The following is a 20202-nucleotide window of genomic DNA, read 5'->3' on the forward strand; positions in this document are numbered from 1 at the left end:
TATCTATCTGTAATCAACAGAAATTCAGCTTGCTCATATTTCATTAGATATACATACACATATTCACGCATGCATCCCCATATGATTGTGATACACACTGTGAAACTTTCAGCAACTAACCGCCTCTTACCTGTGAACTAGCTGCGGAAAGCTTTGTGGAAGCTCCCCCACCCAAAACAAAAATATATGAAGACATAAGTAAAGTTAACTTGCTGTAATTCTTAAAAATCAGACTTATTTTAGTAATCAGTGTGTAACGTGTGTGTAGGAACAGGTGTTCGCTTTTATCTTTTTTCTCATTTAAAGAGAAGTGGAACAGGTGGCTTTGGAGCTTTAAAAATTGTCATTCGTAAAAACACAAAGATGAGATATCGCACACTGACCATGTAAAGCATTAATTAAATAATCAATTAAATATTAATTAAATTATTATTATTATTATTATTATTACGTTTATTTTGTCTGTGTGCCTGTAAAGAAACAGGAAAAATCTGCAGGTAAGTTTTTAGTGAGTATAAAATGTGCCAGCAACTGGCATTGCCCTTAATGCTGTTTCGGGCTTGTAGCAGCATGCTTCTATACAAAATACGCTCACCTGTTGAACATGAAGAGGAGGATAAATGGAACATTCACAAATAATATTACTTCCAGATTTACACAATGGTTATTAAATCTCAAAGACATAATTTACACCTGCGTAAATAAATAACTGACTATATAATTAACATGCTTCCCAAAGACCTTTAAATAGATAATGAAGAACTGAGGTAAACGAATTAAATTAGTTGCTGTTTAAAACCTGGTTAGTGTCATTTGACCCAGCATTTTGTGTTTATTATTATGATCTTATGTTCCAGTTTATTCTGTGTATGTATTTGGGTTTAGACTTTTTAGTTGTTAGGGTTTTGGCTCTGTGCTCCCTCTGTTCCTTGTCTGTACCGTGTCTCTGAGTCCAGTCTGTGTATTCTGTGTATTTCCTGTTTTACTTTGAAGGTCCGTTCCTGATGTCAGTGTATTCAGCTTGCGTCCTCCCTGTCTCCTCGGATTAGGTTCAGCTGGATCTCCCTCCTGTGTGCGGTTTCCTCGTTTCCTCTGTGTGTATTTATAGTATGTGTCCTCTTGTGTGCATTATTGGTCCGTCTTTGTTCCTCCATGCTGTGTTACCTCCCTGAGTCACTCCCTCCGTGTCTTCCTGCGGGTTCAGGTTTCAGTTTTGTTTTATTAGTTTTCCCAGTTCGGAGTCGTTCTTAGTTCTGTTTCTCGCCACCCTCGCTTTTGGTTGTATATCACTCTGCTTCAATAAAGCATCTCGCATCAGCCTCTAAGAATTTAGATTTCCTGCTAATCATTTACTAAGCCAGAAAGAATCCTGACCGTCTGACGACGAAAGAAAAGTGAGCGTCAGTAAGTCATGTAACTTTATTCAGTTTTTACAAATCACGTCTACGTGGCGACTACTCATAAATTACCCGTAAACAGTGTTTATATCTTGTGTGTATAACTATAATCCTGTTGCAGATTTTTTTTTCCATGTGCGCTCAAAGAGTAATGCTAACCCTTTGAGCTGTTTATAACTCACTGACTTCTCTGGGAGCTTTGTGACTAAATCTGCATACACACCATGAAGGATGTCGTTTTAAACAAAAACCCTGAATAACAGCCACCATAGTTTTTGTAGTTTTTAGGTAAAGTGAAGCTCAGTTAGATTTAAATAATCTTACTTGGTGCATTAAACAACTCACTGCCCGACTTCTTTGTACCAGAAACAATGGGATCTGCAATCTCTCTGTCAGAGGCAAACAGTGCCTTCTCTCTGGCTTTGCTCAAACAGCTGAGCAATAACAACAAGACGGGAAACATCTTTTTCTCCCCGTTCAGCATCTCTTCAGCCCTGGCTATGGTGATGCTGGGGGCCAGAGGCAACACAGCCACACAGATGTCAGAGGTACAGTACACATGCTCACACACTAACACTAAAATTATAGTGCAGAATAGTTGTTGTAGTGGTACTCATTTAACACATGCAGGATGCTCTGGTGTTAATCTGGGCAGCTGCTGGAAACCACTGTGACCATTATAACTGTATAAATGACCCTGACTTGTCTCCAGTGTATCAGTGTGATATTATTATAGTCTGAAACCTAATGTGAGCGACTGAGCTGGTTAGACATGAGGGCACAGTAACTCATACAAAAGTGATAATGTCGGACCCTTAAAAGAGGTCAAATAAGCTAAACTCAAGTCAACATGACAACCTAAATGAGAAAGTAACTCCAGAGTAATGTGGAAAAATAAACTGAGACTGAAACCAAACCAGTTTTCTGAGATTTATTAACAGAAAGTTCAAATCTTTCCAACGGGATCAATGCTGCACAAACAGTCTTCCTACTAGCTTTGAGAAATACACAAAATAATAACAGCTCCACTGTGTGGATACAGTCTTTGTCTGTTCATCTTTAAGGAGCTGAGTTACCACAGCCTGATATGAATGAAGACACAAAGTGCATCATGAGCTTGAATGCAGCTTACAATTAGTTGTTTTTCCCGTTTTCACACACTCACAACGTTTTAAAAGGAAGTTACAGTTACATACTGTTACTACACAGAGGTTAGGAGAGTGAAACACATACTAAGAAAACCTTGTCAATCAATAAAATAAATTTCATTTTCTTTGTTGAGAAACTAAAGTTATTTCTGTCTCCTTTAGGCTGTGACACAGTAAGCTCCGTTTTTTGTTATTTGTGGCTTTTATTGGATAGTGAAGATGGAAACGCAGGGCTCATGTGAGCACTTATTGCTGATGTTAGGCTAAGTGAATCCAGATAACAGAAAGGTTCCCTGGGGATGTTGAAGAAGCTGGGCACTGAGAGGAAACAAATAATAACAAATCATCTAACAACAAAGAAAGAAAATCAAAAGTTAGTTTCTTTGTTTTAGATCCAGTCCAGAATTTTCTTCTGTGTCCTTCTTTGAATCCACTAAAGTGTTTTGTCCACAGTGCTTGCAAACCGAGGATTGTTGGGGTGATGTTCACAGCAGCTTCGCCCAACTTCTCACTGTACTCAACAGGACAGATGCTCCATTTACCTTCAGTGTTGCTAACAGACTGTACAGAGAGAAGTCCTGCCCCTTTACTCAGGTCTGTTTCTTCTTTTTATGTAGAGTGTGATTCTTCATGAGCTCGTGTGTTTTGGAGTAAATGAGAGGCAGAGAGAGAAATGCTGTGAGTTCTGACTGATCAGAATCTAAAACTGTGTTAATGATTGAAATGAGGCATGTGTGATTCAGCATGTGTGTTCATGTAGCTATAACAGTCTTTTCTTATCATGTCAGCCTGAAGTAAATCAGAATCAGTGATGTCAGACACTTTGCTGGAGTGAATTTATAAATGTGTCGTCTGTGGTTTCAGGAATTCTTAATACAAAGCAAGAAACATTACAGAGCAGAGCTGGAGTCTGTGGACTTCAAGACCAGGTCTGAAGAAGTCAGGATTGATGTCAACCACTGGGTGCAGCAACACACACCAGGTGGATCACATTTACACATGTAAATGGTCCCAGTCCGTGAGTCGTTTGGTACCGGGCCGCGAAAGTTGAGGCTCAGGTGTGAAATGTATAGTTTTCAGGGTTTTTATCGGTTTTCAGCGTTATTTTGTTATCATTTTTATCGTTTACTCTGTTTTCCTGGGTCTTTTCACGTGTGTTATGAATAAATTTTCTTTTTTTCGGTACCGGTACTAGTTTTATTTTGTTGTATTTATCCGCGACACCTTAAAGGCCGGTCCATGAAAATATTGTCGGGCATAAACCGGTCCGTGGCGCAAAAAAGGTTGGGGACCGCTGCTGAGGAGTGTGCACCTGTAAGGATACCATGAAAATACTGAATTTCTTTTCTCCTTCTGGTGTTCAGAAGTAATGGTAGCTGTACTTAACATAGTTTTGAAGAGTGAAGAAGCTTTACAGACCTGTGACCAGGGTTTGTCAAAGGGCTCCTTCCACCGTTAATCCTGATTTAACCCACAGTGATTCAAGCTGTTTCAGCAGTGATCTCTGGATCCCAGAACCACCTTCCTCAGTGTCTGCACAGTCCTGTTCACTTGTTTCTTTTCAGCCAAATATGCTTCTCATATTTTTTAATCTTCTTGTTTATGTATCTTTTTATATTTTATCTGTCAAACTCTTCCTGTCCCAATATCTTAGGTCAATATGAGTTCAGGTAGTTGAGTTTAATGAGCTCTGTGAAAGTTAGACTACAGCACAGCTTAAAATACCATCAGATTTAAATATTAACTCTTTCCTTCTATGAAAAGCGTTTCTGGCTCCCTGCCTGTTTGTGCTGGCACAGCATTAATGGTAGTCTCATTCACTTCCAAGGTGGCTGCCAGGCACTCCATAAGGCACCAGAATACTTTGTTTACATCCAGATGTGTTGACCTTGACTGAAGCTCAACTCAAGTATATGCCGAGCGTTGAGAATTATGAAGAAATATAGGGAGGAGCGCCATCTTGTGGAACAGCACATTAATGTAACTTTACCTGCTTATCTGATGTCCCTTGTTTACCTCATTCATCTTATCTCGTGTAGAAAAGCAGGATTTATAAGTACTTCAATAATGAGTTGTTACATGTGTGCTGTAGTCATTAGCCAGAGTGGCTGTGCATCCTTACTTGTTCTAAATATTCACATGTTGTGCTGATGAATAATATCTTCGGGTTTCACTAATAGTCAAAGAATATATTAAACAGCATTTGTAAAACTCATCATGTTTCTCTGGCCTACAAAGGCTGAAAGAGTGTGGGGTCCATCATGTTCTCATAGATTTGTGGATGAAAACTTTGCTGCAGTCTTTGAAGCTTTACTTCTCAATGTTTACATTTGGTTTTACTTTGGTCACCAGGTAACATCACAGAGGTGGTGGATGAAGATGATTTGAATGAACTGACCAGGCTGGTGTTGTTCACTGCCACCCACTTCAAAGGCTACTGGATAAATAATTTCTCGTGGTCTGAAACTTATGATGCTCAATTTTGGCTCAACAAGGTAAAAGTGCTCATCAAAACAGAACACTGACTATGAAACTATAACCTTGTAAAGTCTATTGTCATTGCAGTTGTGGTTGTTCAACATGGACAGTTTCAAATCATGAGCAAATATACAAGTAATATCTGTGAGCCAAAGCTCAGATTTCAGACTGATGTTAAGGACCGGTTTCAGTTTCTCTGCTCTGCATGATGTCAGAAAGATCAGCCCCTCCCCTTTTGTTAAAGAGGGACAGCCAATCAAAATGGCCTCAAGAGGAGGGCGCTTTAAAGATGAGGAGCCAAAATTATTAATGTGAGACTGCATTAAGGCCAAGTGTGAGATAAATAAGATTTATTTGGGAGTGTACGACATACAAAGCTTCTTTACGAACTACTTTAATTAAAAGTCATGAGAATACATCTGTGACTGGAAATGAGTCTTCATGACACACAGCATCAAAGGCAAAGTTTTTCAGAGTTATTTAATTCATTTTTGCATCCAAGACATATTTCAATGACTATATTAAAAATGCTTTTAATTTCTTTTGTCTTCAGAATGACTCAAAGCCTGTGGAGATGATGAAACAGGAAGAAGACTTTGCGTTTACCTTCATCGAAGAAGCAAACTGCAAGGTAACCATCATATTTATTATATTTGTATAAATCACTGGCATAATCAGATTTCACTGACAGAGTGATTGTAATGTAAATGTATCAGTAGATTTATGTGCAGTAATGCTTGAAACCCTCTGCTGGACAGATTCTAGAGATGCCTTACAGTGGGAAGGAAGTGAGCATGCTTATCTTTTTACCTGCAGAGATAGAGGATGATACAACAGGACTGGAGAAGGTAGAACACTTACACACTCGTGATGTTCCTGGTGACTCATTTCTAAGTCAACTAAACGAAGAAAACAAATCAGACTGACCGAATAGTCTAAAACTGACAAACACCCAGATATTAAGTCAAATCTGAAAAGTGCTCGACGTCCAGAACTGTGTAAACAAAGTGATTTGAAACTTTTAATGACATTCTTGAATGAATCATGTTGCTTAACTGTGCAGCACCTCGCATCGCACGTTTACACTACACGTTAAACTCCAAACAGACGACAAAGAAGAAAAACATTTTAAATATATTAACTATGATATGAAAACATGTTTCTACTAAAGATGCTCATTCATTACTGAAATATGAAAAAGTAACAACTGAAAAATAAATAAACTGCAGCTGAAAACTGTGGCACATCGTGCCGTGCATCGTGAATGATGGATGCCGTTCGAGAATTCATGACAATCACTTGAATAAAAGTTTACATTTAAAATAACAAAACAATAAATCATCCATCAATTTTCTTGTGCTTATCTGATGTTGGGTAGCAGGAACAGCAGCCGAAGCAGAGAAGTCCTCCAGCTTATCTGGGGAAATGTTAAGGTGTTCCCAGTCCGGCCAATAGATTTATTCTCTCCAGCAGGTCACAGTGTATGCCTGGTGGGAACACCTTACCCTGGAGGTGCCCCCTCAGCTGTCTCCTTTTAAGCAGTAACAGCTCTACTCTGAGCCTTTTTTGAAAAACTGAACTCCTTTTAGAGAAAGCTATTTTCTGTCGGTTGCAGGTCCTATTTTTTCATCTTGTGGTGTCCTCGGGATTCCCATATGCTTGTTTGCCATTCACCTAGCGACCATTTTTGATCCGAGGACACCACAAGGGTTACGTAGCAATAATAGGTAATTAAATAAAATAATGTTAACAGAAAAATCAGACCAAGATTAACTAATTTATGGCATTTCTCACCAACACTGCTCTATTTGGTGGCAGATGGCTGCATAACATTTAGGACACAAAAATGTAAAATTTATTGATAAATTTATTTTATCAATAAAATGTAAACAGTAAAACTGATTAAATTACTAGTACATCTGATACTAACTAGTGACAATAGCAATGATTACTTGACTAGTTGCACACACACACACACACACACACACACACACACACACACACACACACACACACACACACACACACACACACAATCTCTAATAAGTGATATTGTTTCCATCCCAGCTGGGGAAGGAGCTGACCTACGAGAAATTTGTGGCTTGGACTCATCCAGGCCAGATGCAAACATATCATATTGATGTGAGGCTGCCTCGATTTACACTGGAGGAGACGTATGACCTGAACACAGTCCTGAGCAGCATGGGCATGGTGGACGCCTTTGATCACACAAAGTGTGACTTCTCTGGTGAGACATACGTTTGCAGTTTGTTGGTGTTTATGAACAGAGTGTAGAGCAACAATGCTCCAGCAGTGAAAGAGTTCTCCAAAAGACCATGGAGCTGCTTATTTCAGCAGATTGTTTGTCTTGTTTGATGATCATACTACTGTGAGATTTTGAAAGCAGGATCTAAACTTTGTTGCTGGGTTTTGAATGGACTGGTGGACTTTTACATGACAGTCCTGATACTTTTATTGTAGATACATTATCTGAATTTCAGGAGTGGGACCACACCTCTAAACTTGGCCTTTACGGTTCTTATCTATATATAACAGCCTCAGCTCTACAAGCTGTTCATTCTCTGCCCTTTTTCAATTCTTTCACGTCTCATTAGCACATGGGGATCTGCCTGGCCCAGGAGCCGCCGCCAGTCCCCTCTGAGGTCTTCTCCAAACTGCTATTAATATTTTTAAGTCATTTGCCTTTATTTACTAAAAACGCTGTCAAAAATAAAATGAGGAATTGGCCCAGCTAGTGAAATATTATAATACTGACAGACAGTCAGGGAGGTGTTCTGGCTTCCTCCTGCCTAAACTAGACGTACTCTCTGACACTAATCACCAGAGGTGGGACCAAGTCATTGTTTTGCAAGTCTCAAGTAAGTCTCAAGTCTTTACCCTTAAGTCACAAGTCAAGTCTCAAGTCACTGGTGTAAAAGTCCGAGTGACTTTACTCGGACTTTGAATTTCAAGTCCTTTCGATTCTTTAAAAAACAAAAACAAAAAAAAGAATGTTGCAGTTATGCTAAATGTAAATATTAGACCATGTGATTTTTAAATCTCTATTTTTCTCAACACATGACAAAATAGTGAACTTGGAAAATATACACAAATTGTGAAATTGCACCTCTTTAAAATGCAGCTCAATTAAACTTAGCTCCAAGAATAATTTTCACCGACAGTTCTGAGATAAGCTGCATGTTATTCTTGGATGTGCTTGTAGGACCGGCTTTAAAATAGCATGACAAAAATATCATACACATTAAAACCAAACAGTATCATCAACGTAGCCTGGACAACATTTGCTCGTTAGATGAAGTCAGCTATCCCATCGTAGCAAAAGAGAAGGACCACCTACCGTTCTTTATGCAACTTCAACTGTCAGACAAAGTTGGAAGTTGTTCCATCTGTCTGTGATTCTCTTCTTGCATGTTTTGTATATTGCATTTCGTTTTTTTTTTTTGTTGACTACTTCATAGTTTATGTACCTGAAAAAAATAACTCCTTGCAGCATTTTTGAGCATTTTTTTTTTTTTCTTAAAAAAAAATCTGGTTAATTTGATTGGCTGTGCTACAGCTCACGCACACATACGTACGGAGTGTGGTTTGAATAAATGAATGAATGAATTGAATTAATGGTGCACACTTTCTATATAATATGCGTGTTAAATTTTAGATTTGGGGTGAAATATCAAGTCTTTTCAAGTAAACCGGTTCAAGTCCAATTCAAGTCCCAGGTCATTGGTGTAAAAGTTCAAGTCAAGTCTAAAGTCATAAAATTAATGACTCGAGTCCAAGTCATGTGACTTGAGTCCACACCTCTGCTAATCACTAATGACAGGCTGTTGAAGTGACCTTATTAAGGTTTATTTTTGAGATATCACACTTTGACAGAATAGTTGAGAGGATAAAAGGGAGAGGATGAGGCATGCAGGAAATGGTCTGGAAACACTCAAACCCAGGATCCTGCAGATCTTTTGGTATTTTAGTTGTCAGCTCAACCAGGTGATCTATATCACCACCTAGCCTTATCAGAATTTAATTTGAAAAAACCCTCTCAGATAAAAACAAAAAAGAAAAAAAATGAAAATGCAGCATTATGTTCATTTAAAATGTTCTCCTTTCACTTCTCTGTCACAGGCATGTCTGGGCGCAAAGATCTGGTACTTTCAAAAGTCATCCACAAGGCTTTTGTGAAGGTCCACGAGAAGGCAACTGAGGCTACTTTTGTGGATATGTGTTGGGGTGAGACTATGATGGGCAAAATAAGATGGGGCAATTGTGATTTAAAATCCTTCATCGCAGACTACCCCTTCCTCTTCTTCATCAGACATAACCCCACCATGAACATCCTGTTTGCTGGTCGGTTCTGCTGCCCTGTGTGAGCTCTGTGTCCTTTAGAGCAGCTCAGTACCAGAAGTCTTTAGTGTTTAGTTGGAGAACCTTTCAAAATCACTGCACAACAGCGCTGTATTCATATTAATATACAGCTCTATACTATCCGTTTTTTCTGTGTTTTGTATTTTCCTATTTTCAAAACTTTATCATCTTTAATGTTATCTGTTCCGATGTTTATATCATACTCTTCAAATGTCCCATCTCCTGATCAGAAATTTATCAAAGAGTGTTTAGTGGCTGAAATGAGACGAATTGCATGACGTATAATTTATGTTTGAATCTTTATTTCTCATTGACATCACACTGGCCAGTTAGGGACCACCAACAAGCCAGATGTGGTCCAGTTGCTAAAAACATCTTTAAAAAAAGAAAAAAAAAAGAAAAGTAAAACATGTCATGTTAATTGTTTCTGCTCTTACTGTCTTTCTTTAATAACAGTGAAACAAAATCACTATATTTATTTAAACATAAAAGGGACGCAGATTTATATATATGATTTGGTTAAACAAGGGCTAAGTTTTTCCAAATGTTGATGGAGGGGAGCCTATTGTTTTATTCCACTCATCTCGTGTCAGCCAATTGCTGAAGCTCTAGCCAGCTCTTGTCCCTTCTTAGCGCCAGCGCCCATGTTTTCAGTCTCTTGCTTTCTACAGCCGAGCAGAGCAGGCGGGCTTAAACGTTTTGAATTGGTAAGCTGGAGAAATGAACCTCTAGAGAGTGAAATACCATTTAAACTGGTATTGTTCACGAAGTACTTTTTTGCTTTTGTTGTCGTAAAGGACGGAGTGAAAACGAAGGGTTTACTGAGAAATGCCAGAATCTCAGGTTAAAGCTCACAAAACTATTTTTGACAACCACCAAACAGCTAAAACAGTAAATGAGAGCAGGTAAACGGATTCCTCACAAAGGCAACGCGGACCCGACGCATCAGAATCAGTGAGATGGGGCTTTCTCACCCGATGGCGCATACGCGGACACGCCGTCAGTGCTGAAAGCCGACAGCTCACTGATTCTGATGCGTCGGGTCCACACTTTGTGTTTACGTCTTTGGGATTTTTTTGCACTAGATTCTGGTGCTGCAGGTTTTGTCTCTCTCCAACCAAAATTGACTGAACCAGCAGCAAAAGAAGATCAAAACTAAGCTTCACATTTGATAAACATCGTCATTAATTCCCTCTTACTTTTGCTATTTTGCTTTCACCATGATAAAAATCACACTTCCTGCACAACTTTCTCTCTCAGTGTACTGCAAGAACAGTTTCCCATCCTAAATCTATTTTCTGCATTATTTGTTCGCTTATTACGCACAAGTCATGTAGAGTGCGTCAGCCACTGGTTTTGTTTTCCCCAAAAATGACCTCCAACAAGAAAGCCTAATTTCTGCTGTTTAATAGCAAAGAAACTCATTTTTAAAATTATGCCAAATTGCAAAATGCTTAGCTGTGTCTTTAATAAAACCTCTGTAACTTTGCTCTGCTTCACTTCAGCAGCATCAGGTCATGTTCATATGTTGATTTGTTCTGTTGCAGAATATTTTTAGGGCAGTTATCTGCTATAAAAAGCCAGGCCTGGAAAATCTCCTTCATGTTTTTCTGTGTTTTATCCTCAGTTACTTTGACACAAAGACATCTGCTGTGATGCTCACACCTCTGATGAAGTCTCACAAGTGTCAGTACTGATAAATGATCAGAATTATAATATTTTGGACTGTCTGAGGCAAAATTGAATCGAATCGGGACCTTGCGACTCATAATCGAATGGATTATAGAAATCCGTGACGATACCCAGCCCTAGTGAGGAGCCTAGGCCGGACAGAAGTGGATGTAGCTGTGGGTAATCAGAAAAGATGAAAAGAACGATTGATAACGTAAGTTAAGGCCTGATCCATCTGAAATTCATAGCCAGTGCTCTGACATGGAGCCATCAACCTCTGAATGGTGAAAAAGCACAGTATATCCAGAAAACACATAATATGCCGCAATAAATGCACTGCCCAAATGTCCCCTCTCCTCAATGCCTTTCAGCGGCAGGCAGCAGCAAACAAGTCGATGATGATTAAGTTTAACATTGTCTCAAATACTGCCAAAGCTCTTTAAGCACAAGCACTTATTCAGTAACGTCTTTCTTGTAGAACTGGGCTCCAAATAAAGAACTTTGTGTTGACAAGATTGTTATTTAATCATTTACAAATCAATATTGTCTGTATGGACACCACGACAGGCACCAACCACCTTGAGGCCGCAGCTCAGTGAAGCAGCTTCGGCAATGGCAAAGTCCAATAATGAAAAACTACTCGGGTTCAGCTCAGGGAGGCCATTCCTCCCAATCACGCCCTTTCAGGTACTGTCGTTGCCCACATCAGCATTGAAGTCGGGCGGTGGAAGGAATACTTCGAGGACCTCCTTAATCCCACTTATGTGGAGGGAACAGAGTGGGGACGAGGGGGATGACCCACCAATCTACGGGGTCCATGGTTTGGCTGGAACGTTCTGTCAGGGTTGACGGAAACTCAGGTGCAGACTTAAGGAAAAGAGCAAGGAGAGTTTATTTCCATTTAAAAAAGCAAAACAAAAACAAAACTGATTGACTATATACAGAATGTGAGGGGAGTTCTGGGGTTCCACGGGGTAGGTGAGGGGAAATTCCACACATTCTCTCCAGTTCACTCCCAAGCTGCTCTTCGGCCACGCCACACACGCTCTGCTCCTGCCACACAAAACGCTCCTCTTCACTTCACTCACACTTGGGAAAACCAGGGACGAGAATCAAGGACCAAATTAAACCAGAGCCACTCTGTGCTATCTTTGATGTGGTCTAGAACCTGAATCTGCCCAACTCTAGACTCAAACTTAAACTTTTCATTACTGCTGGCCAGGCGAGCTATTTTGCTTTAGTGGGAAGACTCTTGCATGCGCAATGGGTAAAAGATATAATGTCCTGTATGGATTTAGAAAAAAATTTAATATACAGTTTGTGGGTCAAAAAACACATTTTATAAACTGTGGTCCCCTTTCCTGGGCTCCTTTAAGCTGAACACAGCTTCAACCGTCTGTTTGTTGTTAGTAACGCCGTTACTTGTAACGCTGTTATTCCCATCACTGTTCATATTTGACTAAAACCTTTTCTCTCTTAGTTCCTCGGATGCTACTGTCGCGGTCTGCGGAGGCAGACCATGCGGTGGTGTGTGTGGTGGACCCAGGTGCGAACACACGAGAGTAGACTCGAGTAAACTTAACTGAAAGCGAGCCTTTATTGTGGCTGGTGACAGGAAGTGCAGACAAGGCAGAAACGCAGTGACAAACTAAACTATGACTAAACTGGGAAAGTAAAACTAGGAAAAAACTATGAAGACACAGGAAACCATAACTATGAATACTAAGACTGGCTGTGACAACATGGAGGGTGGAACACAGACGACGCGACAATGACATTCAGAAAACAGAGGACTTAAATACACACATGAGGTGATCAGGGGAAGTGGAGACACATGAGGAAACAGCTGACTAGGATAAACAAAATGATGCACAGGCAAGAGTAAAACTAACCACATGAACACAGAACATAAGCCCCTTTTCAAAATAAAACAGGAAACATGCAGACTTAGACACGACAACACAACTTAACAGGCCTAACACGTATGACAGACTAGACAAGGAGCCACACATAACCACAGAGACAAGACACATGAACCAGGGAAACTTAGTACAGGGGAGATGACATAACTAAGAAACAGGACTACACAGTAATCTAGAAATTAACTAGGTGCACTAAGCTAAGGCACAAAATAAATATAAAAGATACATAAACTCAACACTGGGTCGCTTGACCCAGGACCATGACAGCTGCTGGTCTCGTCTGTAGTTCCTGTGGTCCTGTTGCTCCTGCTGGTCTTGTTGGTGGTCTTACTGGTGCTCAGGAGAAGGAGGCAAACACAGCAGGCCCACATCCACAGCAGAGGTCAGTGCTCACCAGAACAAACAATATATTGGATGAAACAGCAGCTCATGATGTCTAGAAGAATCTGCTTTGCTCTGTTTCAGTCATTCTAAAAACCTGCAATGAAGAAGATGACGTCAGTGACGAGGAGAGGATCTATATCAGGCCTGCCCAATCCCAGTCCTCGAGAGCTACTATCCTGCAGCTTTTAGATGCATCCCTACTCCAACACAGCTGAGTCAAATGGTTTGATCTCTTCAGCATGCCATCATGTTTGGCAAAGGCCTGATAACAAGCCATTCATTTGATTCGGGTGTGTGGGAACAAGGATGCATCTAAAAGCTGCAGGACGGTAGCTCTCGAGGACCGGGATTGGGCACCCCTGATCTATATGAATGTTGAGACACTGAACACCTACAGGAATTTTACCAAACAACCGGAAGGAGTGGAGGAAGAGGAAACAGAAGAGAAAGAGATAAAAATCCCATCAATAGAAGTGATTTTAGTCTAAATTGAGCTGTACCTATAGTGTACTTACATTTTTTTAAAGTGTAGAGTAAAATAATACATAAAGCAAAGTTGTTTTTATTGTGAAGCCTGAAAAAGATTTGTCTTTTTGATTATTAGTAAAAAAAAACAAAAAACTTCTTGGAGTATTTGGAAATTAATTGCACAATATAGCTGCTGCTATCCCTAATACAGTGACCTACAGCACACACCTGTATTTGTCATTCAGGCCACTCACCTGTCTGACTGTCACATACAGTCTCAGTCTTCCACATCATCATGCATCTTTAGCCAACTTAGCATGAGATGTTGCTCAGTATTAACCACATATTTCAACGGATATACACAAACAGATACACACAAGCCAGCGTGCATTATGGCACCTTTTAACCAATAGCTTCTGCTTTCCTGGCATCAAACCACCTCTTTTCTGTCTTTGAAAAATTCAAATTACTGCTTTTTGCTTCTTTGTAGTTTTCCCAAAATATGAGTAGATAAATAAGTTAACCCAGTTGAGTTATTACAAATCATGCTTATTTTAGCAGTCAGTGTAAATTATGTGTGCAGGAACAAGTGTTGGTTTTGACCATTTCTTTTTTTATATTAAAGAGAAGTGGAACAGGTGGCTTTGCAGCCTTAAGAAAATCTTCATTGATAAAAACACAAAGCTTAGCTGTAACACACTCACCTATGTATTTATTTCTATTATTGTAGTTATTTTGTCTGTGTCCCTGTACAGAAATATGAAAACCCTGTATGATTTTCACATTCCTTTTTGTTAACTAGAACATTCAAACAAAAATGTAAATTAGTTTTTAGGGAGCACAAAATATTCCAGCATGCAAAATGCTGTGAAAGAATTAACAACAAACAAATAAAAGTCTACAATAACTGTAATATCGCTCAGGTAGCAGGTGAGGTATTTCAGAAAATCCAGCTGAGCATGCTGCAGCTATTATCCACCGCTAATACCTGCTGCTTACTGAATTTGACCAAGAAGCTATACTGCCCTCAAGTGGAAGAGAATGTAACTGTTAGGTCTACACTTATAGTGTCACGGTCCTGGGTCTCCTGACCCAGCGTTTTTAGTTCTTTGTGATGTTTGTATTATTGTACTTGGTGTGAGTTTCTATGGTTTCTAGTTTCGATCCCTTGCCCTTCATGTTTCTCTATGTCCCCTCTGTTCTGTGTAAGTCTGTGTCTGCATGTTTGAGTTCCCCTCTGTGTCTCTCGGTTCTTAGAGTCCTCTGCCTTATGGTTTATGTCTCTGTGTTTCTTAGTTGCTGTCTCCACTGTGTCAAGTTCGCGTCTCTGTGTGATCCTTCCTGTTTTACTTTGATGGTCCGCGTCTTATGTGAATGTGTCCTGCTTTCCTTGTCTCGTCAGTCCTGATTTCTCCCAGCTGTGCCCTCCTTCTGTGTCTCATTCCCCTCGTTACTTCCCAGTGTATTTTAACCCTGTGTTTCTCTGAGTCAGTGTCGCGTTGTCCCTCATGCTGTGTGGATCGCCCTGTGGCTCTCTGTGAGTTCTTAGTTTGTTGTTTCCCAGTTTAGTTTGTTTGTCCTACCAGCAAATAAAGCTGTGATTTTTGAGTTCATCCCCTGAGTCTGTGAGTCTTGCATTTTGGGTCCAACTCCTGCCTGCCGCACAGCGATTCATGACATATAGACCCTGCTAACTCAGACTTCTTCGTGTAAGTTCTGCACCCTGCTAATCATCTTGCACAATGACAATCATATTGATCCACAATTCTCCAACATTAACTGTTCTGCCTGTCACAATGCTACGCTCGCTCGGAGTACCAATCAGGTGAATTTGGATAATCTTCCATGGCAGCAGTGGTTGAGAAACACTGCTCTATAGACACAGACCCTCTGCATTTATTTTACTCAAACTTTCCTATATATTTTTTATACAATGCCATTTGTCTAGACCTCACTTGTGCTCATTTGAGGTCATGATAGAGTTGACGCATGCCTTACATTTATGGCTTTAAAATAACAGCTATGAAGCAGTGATGTGTCATGTTAGCTGCTTGACTGGTGGGAGCTCAAAGATGCAACAAAGAGAGGAGGAAAGTAATTGGAGATGTAAAATCTGAGAAGTGAAAAGATCGTGAATGTTTTGTTTCCTGCAGTTATTCATAGTTTACTGATAAATGTACACTCTTCGTGGAAAATTTGAAAGTATCAGAGGTCTGATCTGAGTGCCTGAAACATTTGCACAGTGCAGCATGTTTTTGGGACAAGTCTTTGCTTTTGAGTAAGTTTGTCGTCATTTCACACTGACTGGTCTACTGAGCTTTATGTTTTACTATAGACTGAGACGTTGCTGTGCATCGGCTCATAGTGCCAAACTTTGCTAATTCGTACCTCAATCATTACTTGTGCTAATTTTAATTATTTGTTAATTGCTGTCCAGTATCTCTATAAAGTAAACAGTTTGATGATGTTTCGATTATTCTTTTATACTTTTAATATACTGTATTTGTCTGATTTGTGACTGGCCATATCAAATAAAGATATGTTTGTGCTTAATCAAAATATTTGCAAATGAGATTTAAATGTCTCTATAAAGCAATAGAGACATTTAAACTGACTGATCTACTGATTCTTTACTTCCTTTTTTGTTAGCTAAACTATATTTCTCTAATGGACAGGTAAGGTAGAATGAAATTACGGGAAAAAAGTCAACATAACAAACCAGTGACCAATAACCTCTATTGGTTGGATGGTTTGTTTTAGCTCGGAGGCTCAATGACTCCAACAAACAGAGGCATGACAGTCACAATCTGGTGTCAGTCATCCTACTGTGAATTAGTTACTGACACATAATACCAGACATCTACAAGCAGGTGGAGTAAGTTTTTCAGTGTCCTACAATACTGTGCCAAAGTCTGGAACCACTCTTCATTTTTCAGTATTTTGTTGATAAATTGGGAAGTACAGATTGTGTACAGCTCTATCAAGCTTGAATACCTTTATTCTTCAACACAGCCTGAAATCTCTTAGGCAGCTTTTTTATCATTTGTTTTAGTCATCGGGAATATTTCCCCAGTATGAAGCAAAATGTGTTGCAAAATATTCTTGAAGGACATTCAAAGCTCTTCTTTGGATGTGAGGTAACTCTTCGGCCATATGGTTTGTTTTTGTTTTTTTTGTCCCCAACTTGTCCAGTTTGAACAAAGCAGCTCTTTTAGAATCACGTTTTTGTTGCAAAAAAAACAAAACTGTTTAATTTCTTTGTTATCTTTGGCATTTTTCATAGATTCAACCAAAGAAACCGTGATATATTGTGTTTTTATTTTTATTTTATTTTTTGTAAAAAGCTGCTACTGTCTAATAAAACAATTTAAAGCTGTTTCTTGTTCTGTGAATACACAACACTAGTTCATTCTCAATGCATGAATGATTCATAAGTCTGTGTTAACTAGCTTGATAAAAACAAACCAACAAACCTTGCAGTGAAGGTGATTTGTGTAATGGACTGAACATTTGACTACTTTGAGTTGGATTTGCGCCTCCTAGTGGTCAATTCAAAATCATGTTTTGGTAAATCAAGTTATTATGAGTGGAAGTAAAATTCCCCAAGTTAAGATTCAATTTGAAGCCACATCAGTTGCTGTTGCTGACTATGTAAACATCCTGCATTAACATGCTGTTCAGTGTTTCATTATCCCGGTTTACTGCCCACATTTTTTTTTTTTTTTTTTTTTTTGGGGGGGGTGTAAACCTGACTGACAGGTTCTCTTTTAGCATGCATTGTATACAGTGAAAGTAATACAGTGTGCATTCATCTGTTGAGCTCTTCCTCTGTTGAAAATGCAATTCGAGCTAGATGGAAGAGTAAAACAAAAGAAGTCTCTGAGAACCACAACATGGAAAATGAATGCATGAGGCAAAGTGTGGGAACAAAGAAATAGTTTTCTGACAGATGAGGATGCAGGAATTTGGAAGTTTGAACTTTTTGTCAGGCATAAAAAAAAATAAATATAACAATAATTCTTCCATTGTTATTTCCATCCTGCAAAGTGAGTTATGTGGACAAAATCTATTAACACGATGAAACAATGAAACATATTTCTGAAGAGGGATACCAGTCTTTGTAAGAGCAAATAGAAAAAAACAGAAAACAGCTTTCACATTTTCATCTGTGACATCCGTACAAATTCGTCCTCTTCATTTAAATTCAGCATATCTGTTACAATAAAAATAAAATATACACTTTTAAAAATTGCAGAAAAACATAACACAAAATGAAATCGGGACACTTTGACACTGTGCTTCCTGTTAATTACAACTTCTTTGCAGACTAATAAGAGGTTTATTCACCTGACACTAGTGCAGCTCCTAGAGGCAAAATATCAAGTATTTCAATCACAGCAAAGTACTCGATGGTAGTGTGTATGATCAGTGTTGGGGAGTAACGGAATATACGTACTGGTGTTACGTATTTAAAATACAAAATATGAGTAACTGTATTCCATTACAGTTCCCCGTTTAAAAAGGTGGCATTCAGAATACAGTTACTTTGTTGAAATAAATGATTACACGGCGGTCTTTTCCTGTTTCATATGTTAGGCTGTCCCCTCTCTATTTTTGGTAATTCCACACCAGAACAAAACACGCATTAAGAGGCTCTAATGCCTTTGTCTCAATCTCGCGGCCCATGTTAGCTCTACTTGTGCCCACATAATGACGTGACGAAATATTTTTTAAAATTATTTAATATGAAGGCAATAGGCAGAGTGTTACAGGCATAGACCTAAAGAATGTAAGTGCTATTAGGACTCGACTGTACACTGTGTTCGTGTACATTGCACATTGTTCTTTGCAGTAGGAAGAGTTCAGTCTTTGTGAGCTGCATGGATGACATGCTGCACAGGCTTCCTTTTATGGGCGTCTAGGTTAATGTTGGGTGATTCACATTAGCAACCACTGCATTATTATTTTTAGCCTTCATTCATTATACTGCAGGCTGTGGCGGTTGAACAGGTTAGTTGTGCTGCGCTGTGCACCCTTTGCATCTCTTCTTGGTTGTCATTGCTTGCCTTGAATCCAAAGAATCTCTCTTCTTATGTACCAGAAATTTGAATTTTGTTGCATAACTGTGTTTTAATGTAGTGTCACTTGTCCAAACTATTTCAGAGCCTACGATGCAAGTTCAGTTTAGCTTGAATAACTTTATGTGATCTGGATTTACCTAACCTAACATAGGCAATAAGGATCATTTTCCACTGAATGCTAAAACGAGGGTAGTGCAGTGGTTGATACTACAGGTCCTGGATTTGAATCTAGTCTGCATGCAGTTTGAATGCTCTCTCTGGGTACTCTGGCTTCTTCTGGTGGTCCAAAGACATGCATGGGGTTAGATTAACTGTTGATTCTAAATTTCCTGTAGGTGTGAATAGATGTCTGCCTTTATGTATTAGCCCTGTGACAGATTGGTGACTCATCCAGGGTGTGTCACAGCTGGGCTTCTGCGACTCTGGATTGAATAAGTGGGGAAAAAATGGATGGATAGAAGATAAAGCTACAATATTAGAACATATGAAGAGGTTAAATATACAACACAGACTGAAAGCAACACAGTTGCTACAGACAAATCACCAGTTTGTGAGTGTGTGAGAGGAAAAAGCACTGTGTGAATGTGTGAGCTCTTTAAGACTGGATAAGATCTGCTTTATGAATAAAGTCTTGTTTATGTGAAGCAAGGGAAGAAAGCCAAAAAAAGAGAGAATAAGATATCTGATTGATTATTACTGAATATTTCATAAATGTTGTAAAGATTGTTTTAGTTTTTATTCTTTCACGTCCTACCTCAGTCTGAGAGAAAGTACAGAAAAACAGAATTCAAATAGTCAACATGCAAATTGGATGAAAGTACAAATATAGATTGTAAGAAAATATAAAACAATGAAATTATGAAATTGTCTGCAACAAAAAAAAATAAATTATACATTAGAGAACTGAGAAATGTCTTGAGGCTATTGTAAGACTCTCCCACGCTGCACACAGATGTTTGAAGGATCTTTCAGGAATAGTGACACTATTTTCCAGACAACTGATTGTTCATTAGGTGGTATACCTGCTGATCCAGAATGAGTTACCATAGTGAAATACGCAGGCAATAAATCAACCACCTAAACCCAGGGTTAACCTTGAAGTTGCCTGGAAAAGACAAAATCCAGCTTCTTGCACAGGCCTCTGCTAGAGGTGGACAGATCACTCCAAATGTCCATAGTATTAAGAAAAATGCTGGTATTGGATTGATAGTTTGCTTCTGTCCTCTAAGTTCACTATGTTATCCACTGAGTTTTGTTAAAAGAATAAATGAAT

At 39.1% G+C, this 20202-nt stretch overlaps 1 protein-coding gene and 1 pseudogene across 1 annotated transcript; both read left to right on the forward strand.

Moving 5' to 3' along the window:
- The window catches only part of LOC146701306 (uncharacterized), a 316606-nt pseudogene that overhangs the window by 125688 nt on the left and 170716 nt on the right, over positions 1 to 20202 (forward strand).
- On the forward strand, positions 1081 to 9829 carry LOC146701320 (leukocyte elastase inhibitor-like). The gene is made up of 9 exons (XM_085467651.1): positions 1081 to 1404; positions 1764 to 1945; positions 2999 to 3139; positions 3410 to 3527; positions 4898 to 5040; positions 5577 to 5654; positions 5782 to 5871; positions 7091 to 7271; positions 9164 to 9829. Exons 2-9 carry the CDS (start codon positions 1769 to 1771, stop codon positions 9406 to 9408), a joined length of 1173 nt encoding a protein of 390 aa, XP_085323777.1. The 5' UTR covers positions 1081 to 1404; positions 1764 to 1768; the 3' UTR covers positions 9409 to 9829.

This window comes from Copadichromis virginalis, linkage group LG9, assembly GCF_057382275.1.
Source record: "Copadichromis virginalis isolate Kocher_CV1m ecotype Utaka linkage group LG9, C_Virginalis_male_GT1.1, whole genome shotgun sequence".
In the NCBI taxonomy this organism is placed as follows: domain Eukaryota; kingdom Metazoa; phylum Chordata; class Actinopteri; order Cichliformes; family Cichlidae; genus Copadichromis; species Copadichromis virginalis.